This window comes from Oryzias melastigma, linkage group LG13 (genome assembly GCF_002922805.2).
Source record: "Oryzias melastigma strain HK-1 linkage group LG13, ASM292280v2, whole genome shotgun sequence".
NCBI lineage: Eukaryota > Metazoa > Chordata > Actinopteri > Beloniformes > Adrianichthyidae > Oryzias > Oryzias melastigma.
This window is the reverse complement of record NC_050524.1, coordinates 17,008,706-17,033,632: the sequence shown is the minus strand read 5'-3', so window position 1 is coordinate 17,033,632 and position 24,927 is coordinate 17,008,706. Positions and strand designations below refer to the sequence as shown.

General features: G+C 38.7%; 2 protein-coding genes across 5 annotated transcripts in view; both read left to right on the top strand.

Annotated features, from left to right (window-relative positions):
• The window catches only part of LOC112149313, a 21,954-nt gene extending 15,473 nt beyond the window's left edge, over positions 1 to 6,481 (top strand). The window contains exons 21-30 of the mRNA XM_036214937.1: positions 52 to 248; positions 325 to 367; positions 465 to 614; positions 1,835 to 2,167; positions 2,329 to 2,426; positions 2,515 to 2,621; positions 2,699 to 2,778; positions 3,909 to 3,937; positions 4,042 to 4,170; positions 4,603 to 6,481. Coding sequence (XP_036070830.1) covers positions 52 to 248; positions 325 to 367; positions 465 to 614; positions 1,835 to 2,167; positions 2,329 to 2,426; positions 2,515 to 2,621; positions 2,699 to 2,778; positions 3,909 to 3,937; positions 4,042 to 4,170; positions 4,603 to 4,881 — 1,445 coding nt within the window. The 3' untranslated portion in view covers positions 4,882 to 6,481. The remainder of the gene's footprint in view (positions 1 to 51; positions 249 to 324; positions 368 to 464; positions 615 to 1,834; positions 2,168 to 2,328; positions 2,427 to 2,514; positions 2,622 to 2,698; positions 2,779 to 3,908; positions 3,938 to 4,041; positions 4,171 to 4,602) is intronic.
• A 3,355-nt stretch (positions 6,482 to 9,836) lies between these two features.
• Positions 9,837 to 21,364, top strand: scn3b (sodium channel, voltage-gated, type III, beta). 4 transcript variants are annotated; one of them, XM_024276956.2, is made up of 7 exons: positions 9,840 to 10,329; positions 10,418 to 10,784; positions 11,560 to 11,723; positions 11,802 to 12,030; positions 14,388 to 14,526; positions 18,840 to 18,922; positions 20,266 to 21,364. In XM_024276956.2, the coding sequence occupies exons 2-6, from the start codon at positions 10,730 to 10,732 to the stop codon at positions 18,901 to 18,903; spliced, it is 651 nt and encodes a 216-aa protein (XP_024132724.1). In that variant the 5' UTR covers positions 9,840 to 10,329; positions 10,418 to 10,729; the 3' UTR covers positions 18,904 to 18,922; positions 20,266 to 21,364. The 4 variants fall into 4 exon arrangements, with proteins under 4 accessions (XP_024132726.1, XP_024132725.1, XP_024132724.1 ...); XM_024276957.2 differs by having other exon boundaries at positions 9,838 to 10,784; positions 18,840 to 18,908; XM_036214952.1 differs by having other exon boundaries at positions 9,840 to 10,784.
• Positions 21,365 to 24,927: the final 3,563 nt, after the last annotated feature.

Sequence of the window (24,927 nt, the reverse complement as noted above, 5' to 3'; positions counted from 1 at the left end):
ACTTAAAAAGGCGTACTGTTCTTTTCTAATCTCTACATGCCTGTCACCAAGACGGGGCCTGTGTATTTTTACTGGGAGCTGTTCTCAAATCAGTGGAAGCTCTCTTGTTCAAGCTAACCGGAGAAACATGGCAGAACCGGGATTTGTGTGGAATCCAATACTGTGCTACTACTCATCCCAACACCACAGACTGTGAACCTCAAGCTGGATTCATACAACCCATGGAGGCCAACATGGGTTTTACACAGGTGAATGCAGCTGCTGGAGTTTGTTGATTATTTTCAAAATAAAGAAATGAATCACCAATTTGTCAAATATCCACAGTTTTCACCCATGACCAAAGCAGGAGCTGTTCCTAATGACACAGGTAAAAAACAACAACAACAAAAAAAACAGGTGTTTAATTGCCAAAAACATAGAGAATATATCATATTCAGTAGCTATATTAATTCTCTCTCTCCTAGACCACCACATGCAGACCACAGCTCCAAGCATCAGTGATTACGATCTGTCCAAGCTGGTCGCTTTGTCTCCTCTGTTTAAAACTCTGCAGGAGATTCAGCAATCTTTACAAAATGTCTCCACAGATGAGACACGTCAGCATCGTCACAACGGTACAAACAAAACTGTCCAAAAAAGTTGGCCAGATCTACTCACCGGCCACTTTATTCAGTAGACCTTAGTAGTACCAAGATAGACCCCCCTTTTGCCTTCAGAACTGTCTTAATTCTTGATGACATAGATTCAACAAGGAAACATTCCTCAGAAAGTTTGGTCCATATTGACATGACAGTATCACACAGTTGATGCAGATTTGTAGGCTGGTCATCAACTCGTTCCACCACATCTCAAAGGGGATTTATTGGGCTGAGATCTGGTCACTGTGGAGAACTTTTCAGTTCAGTGAACTCATAGTCATGTTCAAGAAACCAGTTTAAGATGATTCCAGCTTTATGACATGGCGCCTTATCCTACTGGAAGGAGCCATCAGTAGCATCCCTGTGGTCACAATAGGGATGGACATGGTCAGCAACACTCAGGTAGGATGTGGTGTTGTAACCATGATCAATTGGTACTAAGGGGTCCAAAATGGGCCAAGAAAATATCCCCCACACCATCACACTACCACAACCTGAACCATTGATACAAGGCAGGATGGATCTGTGCTTTTATGTTGGTCACCCTAAATTCTGACCCTACAATCTGAAGATCACAGCAGAAATTGAGATTCATCAGACCAGACAATGTTTCTTCCAATGTTGTCTATTGTCCAGTTTTGGTGAGCGTGTAAATTGTTCCCTCAGTTTCCTATTCTTAGCTGACAGGAGAGGCACCCGGTGTGTTCTTCTGCTGCTGTAGTCCATCTGCCTCAAGGTTGGATCTGTTGTGTGTTCAGAGTTGTTCTTCTGCAGACCTCAGTTGTAACCAGTTGTTATCTGAGTTACTGGTGCCTTTTTATCAGCTGGAACCAGTCTGTCTATTGTCATCAGACCTCTGGCATCAACAAGGCATTTCTGCCCACAGAACTGCAGCTCCCTGAATACTTTCTCTTTTTCTGACCATTCTCTGTAAACCCTAGCGATGGCTGTGGGTGAAAATCCCAGTAGATCAGCAGTTTCTGAGATACTCACACTATCCCATCTGGTCACTTCCACATGCCTAAATACATCAATTTGCTGCCATGTGATTGCCTGATAAGACATTTGCGTTGACAATCAGTTAGAGAGGTGTGCCTAATAAAGTGGCCAGTGAGTGTTAGTTTTTGGTGAAGATCTGAGGCTACAATAAACACTACATTTGAAACCTAAACTTTTTTAAAATTATTTTTTTGCAGCAATGCTGCATTCTGTCCAGGTTGACCGCGACGGACATCTCACTCCAACTTCACTGGAAAAGCTCTCACCGCAACACTCCGCCATTTTTCTGTTTGGTTGTCAGGTGATGCAGTTGCTTTCAAACAGCCCCAGGTTCCCCTCTGTACTGCTGCTTCTGGCCAAGTCAATCCCCTCTTCCTCATCCGCCTCTGATGAGAGTCTGCTGGCACATTGCTCTGAGGACTATTACTTTGATGCATCCAATCAAATCCTTTATTTGTCAGAGGCAAAGCTTCAGCACGTGGGACGTTTCATTGCTGTCATCCTGCAGTCTATGGCCCACATCGCGGCAGGTAATCAGAAAAATAAACCACAGACCTGGAAGCCAATCTGGGATCCTGGCTTCAGACCCCTTATATGTAGTGAATCAGAATAGTCAAATCATTTTCCTAAATTGCAAAGTATCTAATCATCTCAGGAAACAATATGAGGTATGCATCTTCCTTTGGCACAGGATCCACGCCTCAGAGGTTTATGCAAGCTCTTGATGAGGCCATTTCCGCTCTAAGCCTTCAGCTGTTCAATCTGTCATTCAAATGGAGTGCAGCAGAGGTATGTACCGTGCTGTTTAATACTCCCATCATCCGGAGATTTTACTCATTTATGCAGTCCATTTCTTTTTCTTTCTTTTATTTCATAGGCAAATTTGGAAGCGTCCAACGGGGAGCATGGCACACTGGCTGAACAATTTTTCACTGTAAGGGTTCCCTCTGAGACACTCTTCTCTGAGCATTTACTTGCTAGCAGGTTTGTGAGGAAAATTTCAGCCGGAAAAAGGCAATGAAATGAAATGTCTGAAAATGAATGTCTGTTCTTCAATGTAGAATGGAGAAGTATAAATATTTCAAGTTGGAGCAGCTCGTCTGCAATTCCAAGCAAACTTTTATCCCAGACACTGACACAGGTATGGGTAATATATATTATTTTACCACAAGTATAATATATTTATTGTGGAATGCATCTAAAATAAATTGTAAATATTTCCTTGTATAAAACTTTGCACCAACAAAGACTTAATGGGCAAAAATGGTAAATGTACTAGGTTTGGTGATAAATCAAACTTTATAGCTTACATAAGAGCTGCAAAATATAGTGCCTTTTTCCCCCTGGAGGATCTTGTCTAAGGATCTAATCCACTCTGCTGTGACTAAGAGGAAGTCTGTCTGCTGCTCTGAGAGGGAAAAATCAGCACCAGTGCACACATCAGACAGCGAAACTGAAGCAGAGACATGTTTGCTTAGCTGGACTGGACTGGTGTAGACATCACCATACAGCCAATTATATACTACTAAAACAGAGTTTTGACTAAATGTTTTTTTTCAAATGTGTTACCTGGCTGATACTACAAATCAAATAGTCATAGGTAGATAATGCAGTGTTTACTATATATATTATCTTATGTGCAAACAATGAACACTTACAGTGAATCATGTAGATGATGGACAGCCAGTCCAGTGAAGATAATGACATTATGAACAAATGTTCTAACTCCTTTCTGCTGCAACTGGAGATGATTCATTGAGAACAGGTCCAGACCAATATGTAGGGAGTTACAAAACTTAAAGCAAGTTGTCCCTAAAATATGGATTACTCACCCAAAAGTAATTAAAGATGCACTCAGAGGAAAATTGTATTTTTTGTGTTTTTACCATGTAATCACAGGACACCTATAGAACAAATAGGTGCTATTTAGTCTGCTAGTTTTGCTAATTAAAGATTTTGTGTTTTTCGGTAAAACAAACAAGAAAACAAATGTTGATCTGATGGGAATAAAAATCATTATAAACCTTAAAAGAATAAAATTGTAAAAAGAATATAACATGACATAAAAAGAAAGGAATAAAAGATAGATTAAAAAAGATAAATTAAAATAAAGTAAAACACAAAATAAAGCCAGAAAGAAGTTTCATGCCATTATATTTAAACATTATTTTCTTAAATTCTTGTTATTTTTTTCCATTGCTCATCAGAATAAACACCTTTCTGTAGACATCATAAATAACAAAAGCTTTCTTTTTTTATATCAATATGAAGGTTTTTTACCTAAAGGGACACCTGTGCAGGTAAGCTGTCCTTTATGGATTTCAGAATTTGCTAATGATGAAAGTGAAATAGTTAAAAAGTCCTGTCTAGTCTTCAGCTTTCCTGGTCGCTTCTTGCTCTCCAGATTTCATGTATCGAGGAAGAAATTGACCGCATGAGCGAGTCTTTCCTGCAGCTAAGTATGCAGCTTCAGAGGAGAAGTCAAATGAGCACATGGCTGAAGGAAAGAGAGAACAGTGCTGAAAACTATACGGTAACCACTGGCAATAGTACACTATGCCTGCATTTAGCCATTGGAAATATTAACCACAAAATGCACATGTTGGTAGCTTAAATGTTTTAGGCAAACCACCAACTTAATAAGTCTAAATAGGTATTTTACCATGTGTGTCCCTGTTAAACTCCAATGCAGACAAAAATGAAATGACTATATCTACCATGTGAAGAAGCTAAAATGAGTAGAAAATGTTGCATATTTACGGTTATGAATTGTTGAATTATATCCTCTTCATACTGATATCACATTAGTCTCATTCAGCCTCAGCACTTAGGAACAGAACTCAAAATGCATGGGACTTTTATGTGCTCGCATTTGCATGTTTATGTCTCTATCTGGAAGCACATTCATCAATTTATCTATGTCTCTTTATGAAAATCATCTACAGTTCTGCTCTTTTTTTTGCAGAGGAAATCATCAGCGAGCGCGCCAGGCCTGAGTCGCAGCGGAACGATCCTGCTGGAGCTTAAGAGACACCTTGTATCGCAGCGCCTCGATGAGCTAAAAGTCACATTAGACCTAATGAGACGGCGCCAGCAGCACGACAGCAAGTTGAAAGATGGAGCAGGAGGCCGTACCCAAAGTGACAGCTCCATCACTCAGCAGGGGGAAAGTGAGCTTGTTTCTACGTCGGATGGATGCAACTCGGCCATGGACCAGCAGGGGTACAAAACCTCAGCTGACTAGAGTCACAAGCAAGGGGCAGGATATGCAAAATGGTAATTCTTACTGAAGGGTTATATTTCTGATCAGCAAAAGAGCCAGTGTGAGATGAACAAATCATTGTCCACACAAAAAAGTCATGGTTCTCTTATTTTATTTTATTTTTTTCAGGTAGGAATTTATGAAAAGTGCATCAATTGGGAACAATGTTACAGGGAGGCAACCTACAGTGCTGCACCATGGAAACCATCCAACAAAAATTAGACCTGCATCTTCAAAAGAGGTCTTCTATTATAGGTGGTAGGCTCCACCCCTTACCAAACCAATACTAATCAATCAAACATGTCCTGAGAAACAAAACATTAAAATATATGTTACTTTTAACAAGTTATACAACAAAAAAGGTCTCCCAATTGACAACAATTTCCAAACAAAAATACAAAACAAAAAGAATAACAGGCCTGTTATAGGAAACCTAAACAATAGGTGCGTCCATTGGACTTCTGGATTCAGGAAGTGCTTCTAACGCTGCGTTCACACTGAACACGATTTGCGCGTCAGAGGCGGCCAGTTTCAGTGTTAAATCGGTGGTACAGACGCAATCTGAGGTCCTGCGGTGTGATTTGGGCCATGGGTGCAGCACGGCAGTCTGGCAGCAGGATGATTTGAGCGGCATAGCAAGAGTTCAAATATCTGAGTTTTGGCCTGGTTGCCGTGGCGCATCTACCAATCAGAGACTCCACTTTGGGCACATGATGTTTTCATTGGGTTGAATACTAATCCAGTCATGCAAGCATTTTTGTCCTGAACTTCTATGTATTTTCTTAACTCTGTGCACCCTCTGATTCTGTCAAAAACAAATTCACTTTAACTTTCAAACGGTGAAAAACTTGTACTCTGTCACACAGAGTGAGCACTAAACAATCTGAACCCACAAACAGAAAACACAAAAAATACAGATGTGGTTAAAGAGAGCAATCACTGATTAGAAAGTAGAATTCTGTTGCTGCAAATGTGTGTGCTTCGATTTATTTGTCCAGTCTCTTTGTCTTCTTTGTTTGTATCCTTTCATGTTTGCCCTAGATTAAAACAATAAAAAAATGACATTATTTGTTGTTTTCTATCTAACTGGAAATGATACCAGTGACTTTAGTAGTAACTTACACCAGCTTTAGGATTTACAGGCAGTGTTCAAAAGCATATTCTTTTCCAAAACAATAAACAAGAAAAAGTGATAGTCATATTTTCTGCGCTGCCCCCTAAAGGTGACGAGATGCATCTTCTTATCTATAATGAACTACAATAGTGTCCTTCCATCCTTTCTGTTTTCTTTGTTCAGCACACATGTAAAATCCCCCTTTAACCAGACAGAGCAGTAATCTGCGCCGCTAGACTGCGGCCTTCTCCTGGTTCAGTGCTTTATCTGACACATGGGGTTGTGGGTCTTATAATAGAAAGCCAGTATTTCTAGAGGAGGCCACGAGCCAAATCAGAAGGTCAGATGGAAGAAGTCTTCACTTGCTATCAGTGTTAGCTTAAAGCTGTATGCCAAGTGCCCCTGGCTGAATTTGGCATTGCCCTGTGGATGTGTTTGTGTGCACGTTTGTGAGTAGTGTATGTGTGTGAGGGGGTTTTGTTCTGTGGCTTATCAATTAGATTAGCTGCTTTGCAGCTGATGTGGGCCTGTGTGTTTACCTCAGCAGGACACAGAATCACACAACTGTGCTAAGCCAGTGCTAGTGTGTGTGTGTGTTGTTTAAATCTTCTATTGTGGGATTTGCAGTAGTGCAAAATTACATTTGCTCCAGTTGTCCGACTCAAAACAGTGGTTGTCTAGTAGGTCTGGCTTTAGGTGTTATTTGTTCCAGAATATGAACATAAGAGTTTGGGAAAGGTTTACTGTATTATTTTTGAAAGACTTACTGCAGTATTTGCAGTAGTCACATCCATATTTCTATTTCTAGAAATTCATCTAATAACGCAGATGCACATAAAACAAAGATAAATCCCCAACAAACATAAAATGATAGAAAAGTCAAGTTCCGCTAATGCTCTTCAAACTCCAGCATTAGGACGTTTTTCTCGTAAACAGCACGAGATTTGTATCTCAATTTCCATCATGTTTGATCCATAGCTCTCTGCTGTAATCATGTTATAATCTTGAAATCCTTCCAAATCCCTGAAAATCTGCTCTTTGCAGCATATCCTGGAGGACCCCGCTCAGGCATACACATGCACACATGCCAAGACATGCTTGAGCACAAACAGACTTAACCTATAAACCCCAAAACTCAAGATGCCTGAATTACTTCTCCTTACTATATAAGTATGCACACTCTGATGGCCTTTCATGAGTTTACGATGCAGCAAATGCAGAGATCTGCTTTACTTTCAGTTGGTTTCCTCCATTTTTCACTTTGTGCTAAAGATCAGACCATAGAGTATTTTCTGCTGCTGTATTTGAACTACTTTGTTTGTTGGTTATTGGATGTTGGTTTAAAAAAAAAGTCTAAATGTCTGTCGCTCACTAAGCAGACCCAACTGTAGTCACCATGGCACTGTGCGACTGTTGCTATGGTTTCTCTATCTGCAGGATGTGGTTCCACTCGGCATACCATATTTAGTCTGTCCCTCAGTGAACCAGTCTGCTGCTGATTCGAACAGCTCTGATAAAGCTCCCAGCCCCACTCTGCTGTCCTCTGTCTAAGAAAATCGCAGCAGAAATACCAGTTTAACCATTCCCATTGCAGTTCAATCAAAGCACCAAGTATATGTAAATGGAATGACCCAAATGATTTAAGATCTGTAGGGATGCTGTTGTCTGTTTGTCAGGCTAAATACCTATCCACGGCTTATTTTTGATATTTTTATCCTCTTTCTGTGAGTTTTTGAATCATTTTTGGAAAATGTCCCTCCATGTGGAACTCCTTCAAAAATGCAAAAATTAATCAATCCTATAAATAATAAAAATCACGCAAATTAATCCAGTACATGCAGAAGAGTCACAGTTTTAACCCAAATATGGACCAAAAGTTAAAAGGAGGAACCAAAAGTGGTCCAGTAAACCTTTTAGATGGCATCAATTTTATAAAACTTTAATTAAGGTTAATTTCAGATTTGTAGAACAATTCTGAATATAAAATACTAGACTTGATATTTTATGGCTGTGCTTTTTTCAGGATTTTTTTTTTTTTTTTGCCAACAAAATAGCATTTTTTAATTCTAGATTGTTGTCTGCAGTTTGAATCTTAATTAGTTTGTGTTTTATAAACAAATTTATATAAAAAAAATCATAAACAATGAGATTATGGTTGGAGAGAGAGAACTTTAATATTGGGTGGGAGGGGGCAGGAGACTTTGGAAGGGTGGCAAATGAGAACAGCTGAGTGGGCAGCTATGAACGGATCAAAAGTACATATTAGAAACAGTTTTATTATTGGTATTTGTATTAAAATTAAAACAGCAATACTTCTGGTGTAGGTGCTATTACTGATTCTTAATGACCAACTCCAGTGAAAAACATTGGGACTTGACTCGGACTTGCAAAACAATGACTTGGTCCCACCTCTGGAAGACGTATATGAAAAAAAAATGATTAAAACTCCATTTCTGAGTATTTCTTTATTCAAATCATGTTGGATCAGGACAGATGAAAGCATTTGAAAAGCTCAAGTTTTTGACACACTGACTAACATGGGCGGGCTAAAGTTTCGTTTTTTGTTCCATTTCTGATGTAACTACTTTCAGACAAATAGGTCTATTAATGTCTTAATTTTCCCAGTCTTAGCTCCATCTGCCTCAAAACTGTATCAATATTGCTTTTTTGTTTTCTTTTTTGCTACTCTAATGTTATCTTGGGGTTATATGGGGCTGTAAACTAGTGGGAGCGAGAACTAATGGATGAGGTGAAATAACCAGATTAGATTAGATTAGAAAATATTTATTTCAAGCAATCAAGAAAAAAGATAATGTGCAATACAATCAATCATCAGAAGTTTACGTCCATAAAGACATGTCAAACACAGGATGACTAGACAGAGAAGAGGTTGCCTGAAAGGGAGTGGAAGGAAGCGAACTTATATAATCCCACCCCAGCTCGACTTTACCATTTCCTTTACATGCTTTATCCTTATCCAGTTTGTATAATGATCAAATACTTATATCTTTCCAGCATAGATTCAGATTATTGGGAATCCTCAAGTAACAATGAATCACATGACTATTTAAGTAGATATGACACTATTTTAGACTTTCTCATTGTATATGCAGATTTATTATCAAAATCAGACAAAATATGCAGATTATTTTACAGTAGAAAAAATCATTTATATAAATCAAGTATCAAATATCAACAAAAATATATATGAATGCAGATTATTTTCCATTGGAAGAGTATTTTTTTCTTTTTTTCAATAGAAAAAAAATCATCAAAATAAGTCAGGTTATTAAAAACTATGTACAGATAATTTTCATTAGAGGCTTTCTTCTGTGTCATTGATCAACTCGGAGGGAAATTTCTGAGCTATTGCTGCTCAGCAGAAAATATGTCTTAAAAAACGACACAAAAAAAGCATAATTACTGGAAACACCTTTACAAGATATATATATATATATATATATATATATATATATATATATATATAGCTGGAGTTGGAATTGTATTGATGATTTCTCAGTCTTTGTCTAAAATGGTACAAACATTACCTCAAAAAGCTTTTTGCTGGGCCCCCCCCCATTGCCCCACCAGCTTTGCCCCTGGAAACACACAGACATTCAGGAACAATTTTGAATTTACTGAATTAAGACTATGTCTTTATACTCCAAGATGTGTCCAAGATTTATGGGTATGCTATATCAGTTTATTAAATAAATGAATAAATAAATAAGACTTGAACTTTGACCTGACTTGAGTTCTTATTTTAGCCCCAGATCCTCAGAGAACAGCTTGTGAAGCTGAAAAATAATGAAGCTCATGTGTAGCAAACAAATGGTTTTGACAAGAATCTTTGCCAGCAGCTGCTAAACAGGATTATGTAACACATGACAAAGATGTGTTTCCTCTATTCTGCTCAGCTGAATATATTCAGATGAAAATATGGTGTTTTATACAGAAAACACCATTTTATACTGACCTCAGTTCATTTAAAATTGCATATAAAAAAATCAGACAGGCACGCAGGCCTGCATGCTGAGCTGACCGTTATTGGCAATATTATGTTCATGCTCATTGTAGTGTAGGAGGGAGTGACTCGCGCATGCGTATCAAACGTCGTGCTCCTGCTAGTGTTAAGTGCCTATTGAAAGAAAAAAAACAAAAACAAAGGCAGTGAGCTGCAGCTGGGAAATGTCATCAGTCATTCCTTAATGGAGGACACAGTCTTCTAGCAATCAATTCAGCGCTGCCTCTGTTTGAGGCTGAAGAAAAGAGTCCGGCTGTCTGTCTGTGGGGGCACAGGGAAGCCTCACCTCGCAGTGAGTACATATCAGTCACGGAGAATCCACAGGTTCCGCCTCCGCCTTCACGTTAGAACCGTTTTTGGACCTTTTCCGCTCCGAACAGCTGGAGTTGCGGCCGAGAAAACTGTTGCATCAGTCGAGACGGCGCCGCGCAGCGCGGACCGGTTCGTCCTCTCCGAGCGACGGATTTCCTTCAGTCCAAACGACCATTCAGGAGCCACGTTTTCATTATAAGGAAGTCGTTTCGGCGTCCGATCGCGCGGAGGTTCGGTTCGGATGTTCGGCCGCGAAGAGGGAAGTTACCTGCAGAGGCGCTGTCCGTGGTGCTGAAGTCGTCCGGTCCCAGCCTGAACCTCCAGCTTCAAACTAAACTTCCAGAGACTTTCAGCCTCTGCAGCTCCCTAAAGAGCTGAATATGCTCACTCTGAACAGAGTTCTACTCAACACTGTGGCCTTTTTGATTTTGTCTGGTAAGTATGATGAGCCTTTTATATAAATATTGCACATCCTCTAATTTTAATATGTTTTAACATGTATTTCCTGTCTCTGATGAGTGCAAAAAAGATGAGACACAATCAATGTTGTCACTGTCTGCCCAGGGGGGGCTTTGGTTACATAAGAGCGCTGGGCCATGCATGCATTTGAACAGTACATAATGTTAGAAATCTAAAAGCTTTCAAACCCAGGAAATATTTTTCCCTTTTATATAAAGTTCCCACTCTTTATTCAACTGCTAATGCAGCTTGCTCATGACACTTTACAGCCCCTCTTCAGCACTCATAGCTTCCACCCTCCATCCACTCATTTGTTCCTCCCACATATTTTCTAGCAGAGGCCATCATTCATGTGGTCTGAACGACCTTTGATTTGCCAGCAGTACTGTGAATTCAGAGCAGGGGGATTGAATTCATGTCTCTTTTTAATGTGTGCAAACTCTTTTTTTTGTCAGGACTTTGCTTAAGTTTGAAATTCTGCTTCTTAACAACTTTGTATTGTAGCTGTGGTTCAAAAGACAGCCTGAAAATGGAAATATAATTTGTGGCAGAGTGGGTCAGCACCACTTTCAACAACTTTGATGAATTCCATCTGCATTTGTAAGCACTTCTGTGCTGAAATATCTGTGACAAGTATTGAATAACACTGCGGCTGGATGTGTTCATCTTGCTGTCAAACAAAAACCACAACATAAGCATTTAGATAGATTTGGGAGAAATGAGTTTGTGTAACATCTCCATGCTTGTCTAGTCCAATTGTGCAGGCCAGTATGTGTGGATGTACCGTCGGATACGGAAGCAGTCCTCGGGACCCAGATGAGGCTGACCTGCATCTCCTGTATGAAGAGGGAGGAGGTCAAAGCACGGACGCTCGTGAACTGGTTCTACTTTTCAGATTCAGGTGACGTGACTCATGTAAGTTGCTGTGTACCTCCTAACGTTCAGCCTCTCGTATCCAAACAACATTCCAAGCATGACATCTCTCTATCCTAGATATACAAATACGAGAACTCTAAAGAGACAGATGTGGACGGACCCTTCAAAGGTCGTTTGGTCTGGAACGGGAGCAAAGACTTGCAAGATCTCTCCATTGTGATCCTCAACGTCACCTTAAACGACAGCGGTTTATACCAGTGCCAGGTTTCTCGGGAGTTTGATTTTCGCTTCTTTACTCCCACCTTTTCCATCACAAAGAACATCAGTCTGACGGTGAAAGAGAAAGGTCAGTGTTTGACATTTTTCACTCTCTTAGGTGGACGTGTTTGGATTTTTGACAAATTTGTAAATCAATTTTCTATTATAAATTTTTAGTCTTTAGTCTTAACAAGTTTTTTTTTCTTATAACCTGTTTTTATTGTAGTGTTGGATTGTTTTTCTAGTCTTTAGGAACAGGAATTTCAACGCTGATGCACATCTGAACCCTCAGAGATGTGCTGCCCCGACCTGTGTGTACCCAGAAGTCTCTCTGTGTGGTGCACTGGCTTCATCTGATGCTGCAAAAAAACAAACACACAAAAAATGTGTTGATTGTTCACCAGATGTGGCACTTCTAGTTAGAATTCACACTTGTGTTTTTGCTGTGGTGCATCAGGATGAAAAGGTAGTCACTAACGACTGTATACCATTCTCCAATCCTCATTTGTTTCCTTGTTCTGATTGATTTGGAATAATTCTGTTTTGTTCGTCTGCATTTATTGCCCTTCGATGCTGTCTTCTGTTTTCAGTGAAGGGGTTAAAACAAACCAGCTACTTTGCTATCTGTTAAAAAGGGGTAACGTATTCTGCTTTCTGAATGCTCGGCTTGCTGAATGTGTCATCTACCATCCTGATCGAAAATATACGACATGTATATTTGGTTCCTCGATCGTCCCTCATCTTCTTTAAATTTTTCATTTTGCATATGGTTAGGCTTCAATAAGAGGCAGTGCAAGAGACAAGTTTGTACTATTGCTTTTTTAAGCATTTGGACTGTTTCCACAGGTCCATCCTTAAAGTTTGGCACTGTTTGATTCCTTACTATACATATATTAAAAGCTTTCTTCATTTTTCATATAACAGTGGTGTCAAATTTCAGAAAGCCTCCGGTGGAGTGGGTATATACATGGGTATCATATTGCGCTAATGATGTCTTTCAAGGCAGAATGGAACAGCTCAGTGCTGCTCTTTCCCTTCTGTGAGATTGGGTTACACTAACAGTTTCTATTTTCAGAACCGAATCAGTTGATCTGTCACGTTCTGGTCAAACGGCTTTCTGGAATTTGGTAAACACTTAGTGATGAACAACTTCACAGTGGCTCCAAACTAAAATGTGGTAAAAAGGAAAACATTTTTTGAATGTTTGGTTAAATCTCTTCAAGTAAAAAGATTCTCCTCTGAATTATTTCTGATAAAAAAATACAGGGGAAACCAATCAGAACTATTTTGGATGTTCTTAAATGTGTACAAAACATAGATGCAAGGTTAAATCCTGTTGTAGAATAAACGTTTAGTGTTGTGTTGCCCTACGATGGGCACAAAATCACAACAAAATGCACATATTTAATCTTTTTATTTCTCTTTCCTCTTCTAAACTTCTGTTTTTATCATTAAAAAAAAGAAACTGAGGCAGCATCTTTTCTCTCAAGTGTTTTCATTTGAGTCTAAGCACAAACAGCTTTATTTTCTTGTTTTAAACAGTCCTCTCAATCTTATTCCTCCCCTGGAGTTTTCACATTTATTGGCAGCGTGTGGGATGAATCTGAATGTGCGCTAAAGCGGCTAATTTGCAGCTGCACCGCCAACTCACGTGTACACTTAGAAACCCTCATAACTTTTATTGAAGACTTCTTATTCTTCTGCAGCTCTGAGAATGAACCATCTGTCCTAAAAAATGAAGATCCACTGTGACTTTGTTCATTTTTCTTTTTTCTTCTGTAAAAGGTTCCCTGTGGAGTTTATTTTAGGATTTTGAAGAGTATGCCTCTCAATAGCTGGACTTGGTTTAATTTTTTTTTTTTTTTTTACAAATCTCCACAGTGCACCTTTAACCTCTAAGTTAAAGTTATTAAAAACATCATTAAAAAAATCATACTTTTCATGAACCTTTTGCCTGCATCTGCTAATGAGAAAAAAAGTTTTATTTTGTAAGTCTCACTGAATGGTTTGTGACAAACTTTCACTTATAGTGATCTTTATCGCTCAAGATTCAAATGTTAACATCCAAAATGTGCTTTCCATTATTCAATAATCACTAACTTTTTAATACAAACCCTGCACAAAGAATATCTGGTAGAATCCACAACATGGAGACTGAAAACATATCTTGCGATGAAAAATTGTGACAAGAGTTTCCATATTTTAAAATAAATGAAAAGCAGTAGTCAGAAAAAGTAAACTTTTTAAGTAAAGTGGGGACATATCATCCTGTTTATAATTTAAGATGGCAGATAGTGTGCCAACGGGGCTACCAATAAAAAAAGGGACTATATTCCTTCAAAGCTACAAAAAAGTCTCTTCTGCTCTTTTTCTCCAGAAAAATAACTCCGACAATGAATGCATGCTGAATAAAACATGTCCCTATCTGCTGTTTGTGCTTCACAGCCTCTGAGGACACCACGGCAATCTACTCTGAGATCATGATGTATGTGTTGCTTGTGTTCTTGACCTTCTGGCTTCTGGTAGAAATGGTGTACTGCTACAGAAAGATCTCCAAGTCTGATGACCAGGCGCAGGACACGGCGTGAGTCTCACTCAACTGCATTTACAGATCCTCATTAATGAAATCATGCAACTGGACAGCAAAGTGAAACAGTGTTTTAACCCTGTTCAAATGTGTGTGTAGATTTAAATGATTCCTTTTTAAAACCTATGAAAGCATGAGGGTATAAACCAGGGGTGTCCAAATCCGGGCCTTGAGGGCTGGGGTCGTACATGTTTTCCAACTAACCTGTCTTTGAAACTCCTTTTTGGCTAAACAAACCGGATCCAGGTGATCAGCAGCAGATACAGCTGGCCCTCGAGGCCTGGATTTGGACACCCCTGGAAAATACATTGGGGCAAAAAAGGGTGTCACTGATTTTTTAAGTTGTTCTGGAAGAAATTAAAGGTTTTGAATGTTTATTATGGAAATACTTTAATTGTAAGATACAGAACGTTAAAATTATCCAAGAAATAACATGACAGTATTTTTAATGAATTTGGTGCAGAAAATAAGTCAGTAGCTTCTACAAACAAGCAATAAACCTGTCACCTCTTCTTTCAGAAGCATTTCTATCCTCCACTTGTTACCTGTAGTCATAGCAGCTGTTTGAACTGGTTATACGTATAAAGACATCTGTGCATGCCCTTAAACATACAGATTGTAACCACTCTACCATAACTGAGACCAAAGAGCTGTCTAAGGACACCAGGGACAAGATTGTTCACCTGAACAAGACTGGGATTGTTGAAATGATTGTAAACAGCTTGTTGATAAAATATCAACCGTAAAAACAAGAACACTGACAATCTCCTTCCAGCTGGAGCTCCATGCTAAGTCCCACTTCATAGGGTACAAATGATCTTCCTGCTCCTCAGGAAACAGCCCACAGAGAGCTGGAATTACAATAAAAAGTCACTGTTAGTAACACACCACAATGTAACGGATTAACATCCTGCAGGGCTTTCAAAGCCCACTTTTTTCAAGCCAGGGCATGTCTATGCAACTCCAAAGTCTTACCAGGGATCATCTGGAAGGAAGATTGGGTGAATGGGACTCTTTGGTAGAAAAGCCATTTGCTGTATTCGGGGGTGGGAAGAATGCTGATTTTCATCCCAAGAACACTCTGCTCGATGAGAAACATGGAGTGGTAACATCATGCTTTGGGGCTGCTTTTCTGCAAAGGGGACAGGGTAGCTGATCTGTATCAAGGAATGGACGACGAATTAGATTTTGGTAATGACATTTTGGGAACAAAGCTCCTTTCATCAGTGAGAGCATTAAATATGAAACATGGCCAGATCTTCCTGCATGACAATACTCAAGGCCAACAACTCAGTGGTCTTGAGGTTGTATCTGTCCTGAGACTGGATAGTTGTGAGTTCAAATCCAAGGTCGTCATACCATTTGGACCCACCGCTTCTGGTTGACAGTGTTAAGGGGTTGGATTGCACAGTTAATCCACCAAATGGTTCCTGAGCGCTCACTGTTCCCCAGACAAATCTGAAGAACAAATTTTACACAGACAGGTGTACGACCGCTAATGAGGCTTTGACTTTAACATGCTACCCAAGCAACGAAGGAGTGACTAGGCATACTAAAATGGATGTCAGTGTTCTGGAGTGGCCTAGGCAGTTTCCGGACCTCAAGTCAATAGAAAATCTGTGGAGGGACTTGAAAGTCTCAACTCCAAAATCCCAAAAACCTGACCTCTAAAGGAGATTTGCATGGGAGAATGAGCCAAAAAAGTTGCTACAGTGTGTGGAAACCAGGTAAAGACCTACAGGTAACATGTGATCTTTGTCATTGATAACCCCATGTATATCAAAGAATTGAGGTGAACTTTTGCTATGGACCAAACTCTTATTTTCTGTACCATTACACAACTAAATTATTTACAAGGAAGTAGCCGTGGTGCAGTGGCAGGGCGGACCACTCCTGATCGGAAGATTGCGATTCCCACCTTGCTCGCCCATGTGTCGAAGTATCCTTGGGCAAGACACTGAACCCCACATTGCTTTTTGTTGGAAAGTTGGTGCCAGTGTGTGACTAGGTGAATTGGTCCGTGAATGTAAAGCGTTTTGGGCATTCGAGGAACGTAGAAAAGTGCAATACAAGCAAACCTCATTTTCATATACTTCAGTGTGATTTCCTGGAATGTTTTTGTGCTTTGTGCCTTTCACAGCTAAAGCACATCAGTGATAAACATCACAGACCTTTAGCATCTTTTTCACATCTTGCAGAACTTTCTGCCAAATACGTTTTGCCCTTCTTTGTTCACAGAGGAAAATTCTTTTGTGTGTACTCTTTAGCTAGCGGATGTTACATAATGAAAAAATATATATCTACACAAAATAGTTGACAGATAAAAAGCCAGACAGAAGAGGGAAAAGTGACAGACACAGCAGTGATTGAGTCAAAAATGCATTTGCTTTTAACCTTCCTGCAACTTTAATTCCTCTTAACATTTAAGAGACGTCAGCAGACTTGAATAATTTTAAGGTCTGCTGACTGCTCTTTATTCTAAACGAGCCTTAACAGCCGAAATGGATTTTCACCTCCTTCTGAAAGTGACTTTCTGCACACCCTCTGTGCTGTAAGAGACTGGATTAGGCAAGTCAATCCACGCTGACATCTTTTACAGATAATTCATGTCCTGTAGACAGTACCGACAGAAAGCAAACAAGGCATGTGTGTGTTTTCTACTAAGTAAAAAACAAAAACACCACAGCCTAACTCCAAATATGTCTCAATGGCATTAAACAAAGTTACTATCGAGGGCAAAAAGACATTTTTCCTCAAATCAAGGAGCAACATTTTAATTGACAACTCTTTATTGTACACGTCTTTAAAATTCAGATTTTCATTTTTTTTTGTGGAGAATTAAGTTGTAGAATGAGTTGTAGAGCAGTACGAGGCATGAACTTTATTTCAGTGAATGATTGGTAATGGGCATACATAGAAACGGATAGATTGGTAAAAAGATAATTAAAAAAAATAACATAAAATATTTTATTGTAGATATTTTGTAGCATATACCTAAAGAAAAAGACACACTTTTCATCTGTTTTTTTTTTTTTTTTTTTACAACTCTGTTCACATTTTTAAAAGATTGCCATGTACCTTATTTGAGCAACTGGCAGTATAAGAGAAATGGACCGAGTGAGTGTGATGTCATTCATAGAAAAATGACTTGTTTCCAGCTCTAGCGAAAGGAAATCAATTCAGTGGCCGACATTTTGGAGCCAAACACCGGCAGTAAGTACTGACTGGTCCGAGTCGCTCTGATTCATCATTTCTATGGCAACCACACTCTCCAATCAGAAGAGAGGTTGTGGAAAGGCCACACCCCCTACCACTTGAAACAGCTAAATAATCAATCAAATGTTTTGAACTTTGCACATACTTTTATCGAGGGATCTGATTGGTTGGTTTATAACTTGTAGCTTGCACAACAGAAAATTTAGGATTAGAGGAGCAAAAAAGAGGGATTTTGACAAATATACTGAATAATAGCTGCTTATTTTACAATAGACATCTATGGGATTTTGGCTTCTTGGAACCAGTGCGGGTACCCTGGGGGAGGGGGTCATTCAGTCCAATTCTCATATACAGTCAATGATTTGAGCCAGTAAGTTGTTTGAAATCATTTTTCCTCAGCATTTAAGCCGATTGCTGATCCGTGAACAGATGGGAAGGGTACATATACATCACTGAATGAGTGTAACACTAAACTTCTTCAGCTCCCGCATCTTTAAGAGTTAATGAGTTGTGGCCAGATCATTATTTAACACTGACACTTCCTGAGTGAGCAGTCTTGCTCAAAGAAGCGACTTTGTCTAACAGTCCTAATGAGCCTTGAAGATTTGGTTGATTCTGTTAGTTTTTCAGGTTATAATAATTGTATTAATAGAGAAAAAGATGAGGGGGAAAACATCAAACAAGTAACACTCAGCAAAAGAGTTACACAAGGCAAACTCCAAAAAATGCTGACAGTCGTTCCTAAAATATACATTTTTGCTTCATCCACAAACTGAACCATGAAGCTGAAAGCATTTTTTTTAGTCGCAGCACTTTCATTAGACTGGGAGTTTGCTGTTAAATACTAAATGTGGATGTCAAGGTTCCTCCATGTCCAGTCTGCCACCACTGATCGCACTACCGTAATGAGTTCTATCTCCTAAAATTAGCTCTCTTTCCTAGAGAAAATGTGTGACTAAAAGGCAAGTCTCAGCACGAATCCTGCCATGATCCGAAAGTGAAGAGAACTCATTCATCTGTGTTGTATCTTGCTGAAGAGCGCATTATAACAAGCTTTTAGACACTCTGTTGTTTTTCTATCAATCTGCCCACAGGACAAACTACCTAGCCATCCCTTCAGAGCAGAAAGACAATCCAGCTGCTCCAGTTACCGAATAAAACAGGTTTCATTGACACGGTATTTTACACAGGATGCTGTCAGCCTGACCCCGATCAGTGAAGTCATCCCTCCTTTGTTTTGAATCATGGCTTGGTTACTCATAACTGTGCAGCTTTGTGGTGAAGTCGTGTTGAGCGAACAACCTCCATGTCTCATTCTGCTCATTCGCTTCACAGGCTTTCATTCCTGCCATTTTTGAAACCACAAAACCCCCATTTGTAGTGCTGTCCAAAAATGCCTCTCTTCTCCTACCATCACATTCGATGAAATGGATGCATATGTGAACGCATTGTCTGCAAATGTAGACTTTTCTGGCAAAAATCTGCATAGGAATGATTTGTGAAATCTGCCTGTTTAAGTAGTGCACCAACAGTAATTATTTTTGGAAATCTAAAGCCTTGTTTCCACTGAGCGGTCCAGTTAAATCTGGTTCGTGGTTCCACTCAGTTAAACCTCCTTTCCCCTAAGCGGTAGACTGTAGACTGCTAGCGTGCTGCTAGCTGTCGGCAAGAATGGCAAGAAACGTTTGCAGTTCCACCACAGAACAGGCCTTGCTGTTGTTTGAAGGCATTTTCAGTATAGACTTGTGACCAACAGAGTACACAAGAAATAGCAAAAACCCAAATACTTACAGACATTGGAATACTTTCTGCTAATCAATGAGTGGCTGCAGCAGTTTCGCCTCAACTGTTCCATTCCACTTTTCAATGGACCTAAAACCCAAATGATATGGGTCGGTATTGTTAAATGGGTCCATTTTACAATGGAAAAACCATAAATACCAGACTGTGCCGTACCAAACCATACCGTACCAGATCGCTCTGTGGAAACAAGGCTTGAAACGCAGATTTTGCTGAAAAAGTGTAATTTTTTTTTTTTTTGGTTAAAGACCCACTCCAATCAACCCTTGATCTATTGTAAAAGCGTTCCCAGCAGTCTTATTATTATGATTATGATTGGTGAATTTCTGGAACATAGCTACTGCAGAGCGGCAGAAACTCACCAGCAATTGGCCTCTGAGTTGTGGGTGAGACTGCGAGCATAGAAGTAAGCCTGCGCTTAGTTCCCATCATCTCTTTGTTTACATTCTCTCCCACTAGCTTACAGACCCTCACAAAGTCAAGCTAACATTAGCGATGCAACAAAAATGGCGAGCAATATTGGAGCTATCCAGATATAGAGTTTTGAGCTTTTTTGTCTGCTCCTGATTCACCATGATTTAAATAAAAAAAATATTTTTTTAACTTTTATTTTCTTTATATATGTCCTCCATTTTTATTGGAGTGGGTCTTAAAAAATGTGTTTGTTTCCTTGATCCTTAATGAAAACGTGTTCTTCTCTTTTTTTTTTACTTTCTTTAGGTATTGATCGGTCACGACCAGACCTCAGTGTCATGTGGCTCAAGCATGTACCGACGCCCTGATCACATCAATGTTGCTATCATATCATAACTGTAAGCCATGCAGATCTACTGTGTATCAGATGTGTTTTTGTGAAGAACCGGTTGACATAGCCAAGATTTTTGTTTTTCATTGTTCTTTTGTCTTTTTAAACCTTTATGAAAAGCTTCTACAATCAAGTGCTTTCACAAATACCGTTGCTGTCCTGCACTTTTTACCTAATAATTAACAGCCATGCTCTTTGGGGACCTGCCATTATTTAGACTTGGTAACTCTTTCCTAATAGTCAGTAGTGCCTCTGTGATTTTTATAACTTTTATGAACTTTTACCTTATGTGCTTTTCCTTCTGTGGTCAAGCCTAATAAAGTCAAACTTCTATACTAACTCTGTAATACTAGCTTAATATTTTTATTATGTTTTCTATGAAATGATGTGATTTTTGGGTCACATTTTTATTTGTATCGGTGCGATGTCAGGATTGTAAATCTTTTTTACAGGATGCATCTTTCACTGTTTCCTTTTTATGAACGCGTTATTAAATTTGCATTGTAACAATACAGATAATATTACATTTTGTTAATTATAATCTGTACATATATTCATTTTCTTTAATTCATCCCTGATGTCAGAGATCAGCAGGTCAAGTCTTACCGCACTTCATTCGACAGAAATGTAACTTTCAAGCTTTGACTGTTGCTGAAGGTCTGAAGTAGCTTTGCTATTGCGACTAAATGTGTGCCTCTTTCTATAGTGCAAGGCTGTAGAAATGTTTATGATTTGATTCAGTCATGCCATGCTGTTCTTAGCTGTGACAGAAGCAGTGCATCTCATGTGTGACTGAGCTACTTTTGAACGATTAAACACAGTGCATCCAACCGAGCATGTGAGCTTATTCATTTTCATTACTCCTGTTTTGACGTTCTTGCACAGATGCTGATAAGCTATGGGTCTACGACACACTGAATTTATTTTTTACTAGAAAACAGAAAAAAATAAGTTTTATTGACTTTCTGTGCATCCTCCTTGTTATGTGAGAGTGTGGGGAAAAAAACAAAAAAACACAGCTGATCTTAAATCAACCTCAGAAAGCATCCCTGGTGTTTTTCACTGCTCATTAACACTGCAGAAGAGCAACGTACTGAAAAAAAAGAGAAAACTTTCGATCTGTTTCTCTTTGATGTCAAAAATAAGGGAAGGAAAAACCATTTCTTTGAAACAGTGATGATTAAGCTTTTTGTAGACTCCCCCCCCTCCCTTTTTTTCCATATAAGCAATGAGCTACTTCATAATATTCAAGGCTGCACCATCTGTGGAAAATGACAAAAGAAACATAGACTGTCAGTCTGGACAAGATGGGATGTATGTTGCTCTTTTAGGTAGCCATGACCCAGCAGTGACAGATATAGCAGCAGCTGTTGTTATAGCAACCCCGTAACAAGGCAGAATCCTCTGGAAAGATAACAGCATGTGATAGCTACGCATTCCTATTATGGTTTGATAGAAACTAAAAAAAAAAAAAAAAAAAAAAAACAACACTAATGACTGCTTTATTCAAGAGGAAGTGGCAAAAGTATAGAAGAAATGTCACATTAAAAAGCCTTTTCTATGTGTGCGCCCTTTACAGCCATCAATCAAGTTCACATAAATTGGTTATTGATTGTCCACCATAATCTATAAACTCGCCAACAATATGCCATTATGGCTTTCAGATACACTGTGAGAGTGCAATTCTGCAGCTCCCCCCCCTCCCTCGGCGTCTCTTCCCCCTCTTCAGCACTATTGTCCCAACGTGGCTCCCTCAGGATACAACCTAGTAACATGCCCCACATCCTGCAGAGATGCGTCTCCAAATGAACCATCATGCTCGGCAGCTCCCGTCTGAATGAGCTGTTTAGGGTCGGATCCCAACCGAGGAAGTGACAGTTAAAACTCTTGAATTTGGCAATAAGGGAGCCTTTTTCTGCGCCTGCCAGCACTCCTCCTGATTCCTCATAGAAGCCACAAGGAGAGAGGTGTAGCTATTTTTATTGAGACATGATAAAATATCCTCAGCACTCATTAATCATTTCATCTGTAATTGAGAATGTATTTCTCTATAAAGGGTCTTTGTCTCCCCCTGGTGTTAAGTCCACTTTGACATTAATCCAACGACATTAATCATCAGTTATGAACGTTGAGAGGAGTTATTGCCACACTTACTGAAGCATTTAACTGACAAGGACAGAAGTTTCTCATTTAAGCTGCAATATTTTACAATTTGTCACATTCTGATGGTTAATGTGTTTACCCCCCGATCAACAGAATACAGCCTGATTATTAATGTCTACAAGGAGCCTTGATGCAGCTCTCTGTCTGCCGCCAGGCATCATAGTTAGGCATGAAAACAGCGTATTGATTGCTGATCAATAGTCACTTTGCAGGATGTGATTTTTGTATGCTAGCTTTTATTAGTTGAAATCTTAGGTGAGTGATTGAATAGATGCTTTACTGCTTCATAAACACTTTGTTGTGTATCCTCTCCTCCTCTTTGGATACTGTGTGAATTCATGGAGGTGGTGGGTAAGATCAGAAATATGAGGATGTTCAGATCGTTGAAATCCAAACTAAGTTGGACAATTGTAAGAATGTGGTGTACATTTTGTGCGTTTTTGCAAATATTTCTTAAATAAAAAGGCTTTTTTCAGGAAAGCTGTCTTAATGCAAAAATAATTTAGCTTTAACTAACTATCATGTATAGCATCCAAATACATTTCACATTAGATAAAATGAAAAGCTCTGTAGAAAATATATTTAATTTGTAAAGATGTGTGAAGAAAAACTTAAGCTATTTTTATGAAATCTTCTAAGTGAATATTTCCATTGTGAGAATAGGAGAGAATGATGAATGTGTTCTGGTCACAGAGAATGCGTTTCACTCTAATGAATGTTTATAACCATACGTCTTAGAAAAGGGAATAAGGTTTAATAAGGTGAAGAAATAAGATCAAACAGGCAGTTATTTAGCAGTAGGTGATGATAGAGCAGTCACATTGACTGCAAAATAAAAGAGTCGGGGATGAAATTCAGCTTCACCTCGGGTCATATTTCTAAAGGCAGTCGCAGACGGAATGTGATTTCTATGTGTAAACTTTTGCCATCCATTCATCTGAAATGATATATACAATGAAAATGTCTGACAATTGGAGATTTCATTGACTGATTAAAGCAATTACCTTGATGAAAAAATAAACAACATAAATCAGAAAAGAAATCTTGCTGGCTAATGTTGGTGAAGTGCTGTTTTTATTTTGTTGGTCCACCATATAGAATTCTGGTTCACTTGCAGATGCCATTTTTTTTTTTTTTTTACTATTTAGTTGTTTTGTATATGAAGGAGATGCCTATAGTCAGGTTAAATACTGTAACAATGACTTATGTCAAGTTTAAACTTTAAAGTTGTTAGAAAAACTGTACATCACTACATCTTACTGACAGTTTTTTGATCACAAAACATTTCTAACACTAATGCAAAATTCTGTCAGGGCAGCATTTACATTAAGTCATTTCATACAGTCATGATTTGATCTGTCAATGTCAGCTTAAGTGTCTTTTCCAAAGTCACAACTTCACAATTTGAACTCTTGACCATCTGATGGGATTAACATCAAAATCTTAATTTTCACACCAAAATACTGATCTTTGAGGACAAACTGTCTACTTTCTACTAGATATGTCGAACAAACCAACATAAACGTATTTGTTTTTCCATTCAGACTGTCTGCAGTCAAAAGATTGAGTCAGATCATCAATATTCTTTTAACTTTTATATTAATATATTAGCTACTTTTAATTATTCAAAAAGCTTTTTTATGCTAATGTTGAATTATATATTATCTGTGCTGGGGGGCCAGCTGCCCCACTCAGAAAAAAGCTTTGCCTCCCACAAAATTTTTGAGACAATTTTATTTAAAGTATTAATAAAAGATTTATAAATTACCAATACAAGCTTCTTTAAGCATTGCAAAAATAACAAAACACTATTTTTAGTTGGAATAAAACAATAAAACAGTAAGAAATATGTACTTTTGATTCTTTGATTTTAAATGGTCTTCCAATTTATCACCCTTCCAAACTCTACTGCAAATCCATAAAATGTTTTAGCTCCGCCCCTGGTTCTGACTGACGTTTAAAATTATTTTATCACAAATATCAATCAAGACAGGACCATGTTTCTGTACATTATTAAAAATAAAGATTTTGAAAGATACATTTTAATGATTTAAAAACAATGACCTTCCACATTTCTTATTATGATTACAGAAAATGCTGGGACTCATTATTTTTAACGCTCTAGATGTAAACGTTCTACGAACTTTAAATTAATTGTAACCATTCTTAAATGTCTGGGTTTTTTTTGTTTGTTTGTTTTTTTTTTTGCTCACACATGCTGGTCCCTATGGCAACACGCTCTGGGAACCAACATCCGTTCCAAATGCACGTTTCTCACTAGCGCTAAAAGACAACACATGCAGGATCTTGCTGGTCACGCTGTTATTTCAGCTGGATAGGAAAACAATTTTCTAACAACATTCTGGAGAGAAACAGGAAAGTTTGCATTTTCTGTCGACTTCCTGTTAACCATG

Bases quoted from the DNA above. Each gene is read 5' to 3' on its own strand.
- scn3b (XM_024276957.2), top strand. From the start codon at position 10,730: ATGCTCACTCTGAACAGAGTTCTACTCAACACTGTGGCCTTTTTGATT. The intron at 11,724-11,801 runs GTAAGTTGCTGT...TCTCTATCCTAG, and splicing joins ATTCAGGTGACGTGACTCAT to ATATACAAATACGAGAACTC. The intron at 14,527-18,839 runs GTGAGTCTCACT...ATCTGCCCACAG, and splicing joins GACCAGGCGCAGGACACGGC to GACAAACTACCTAGCCATCC.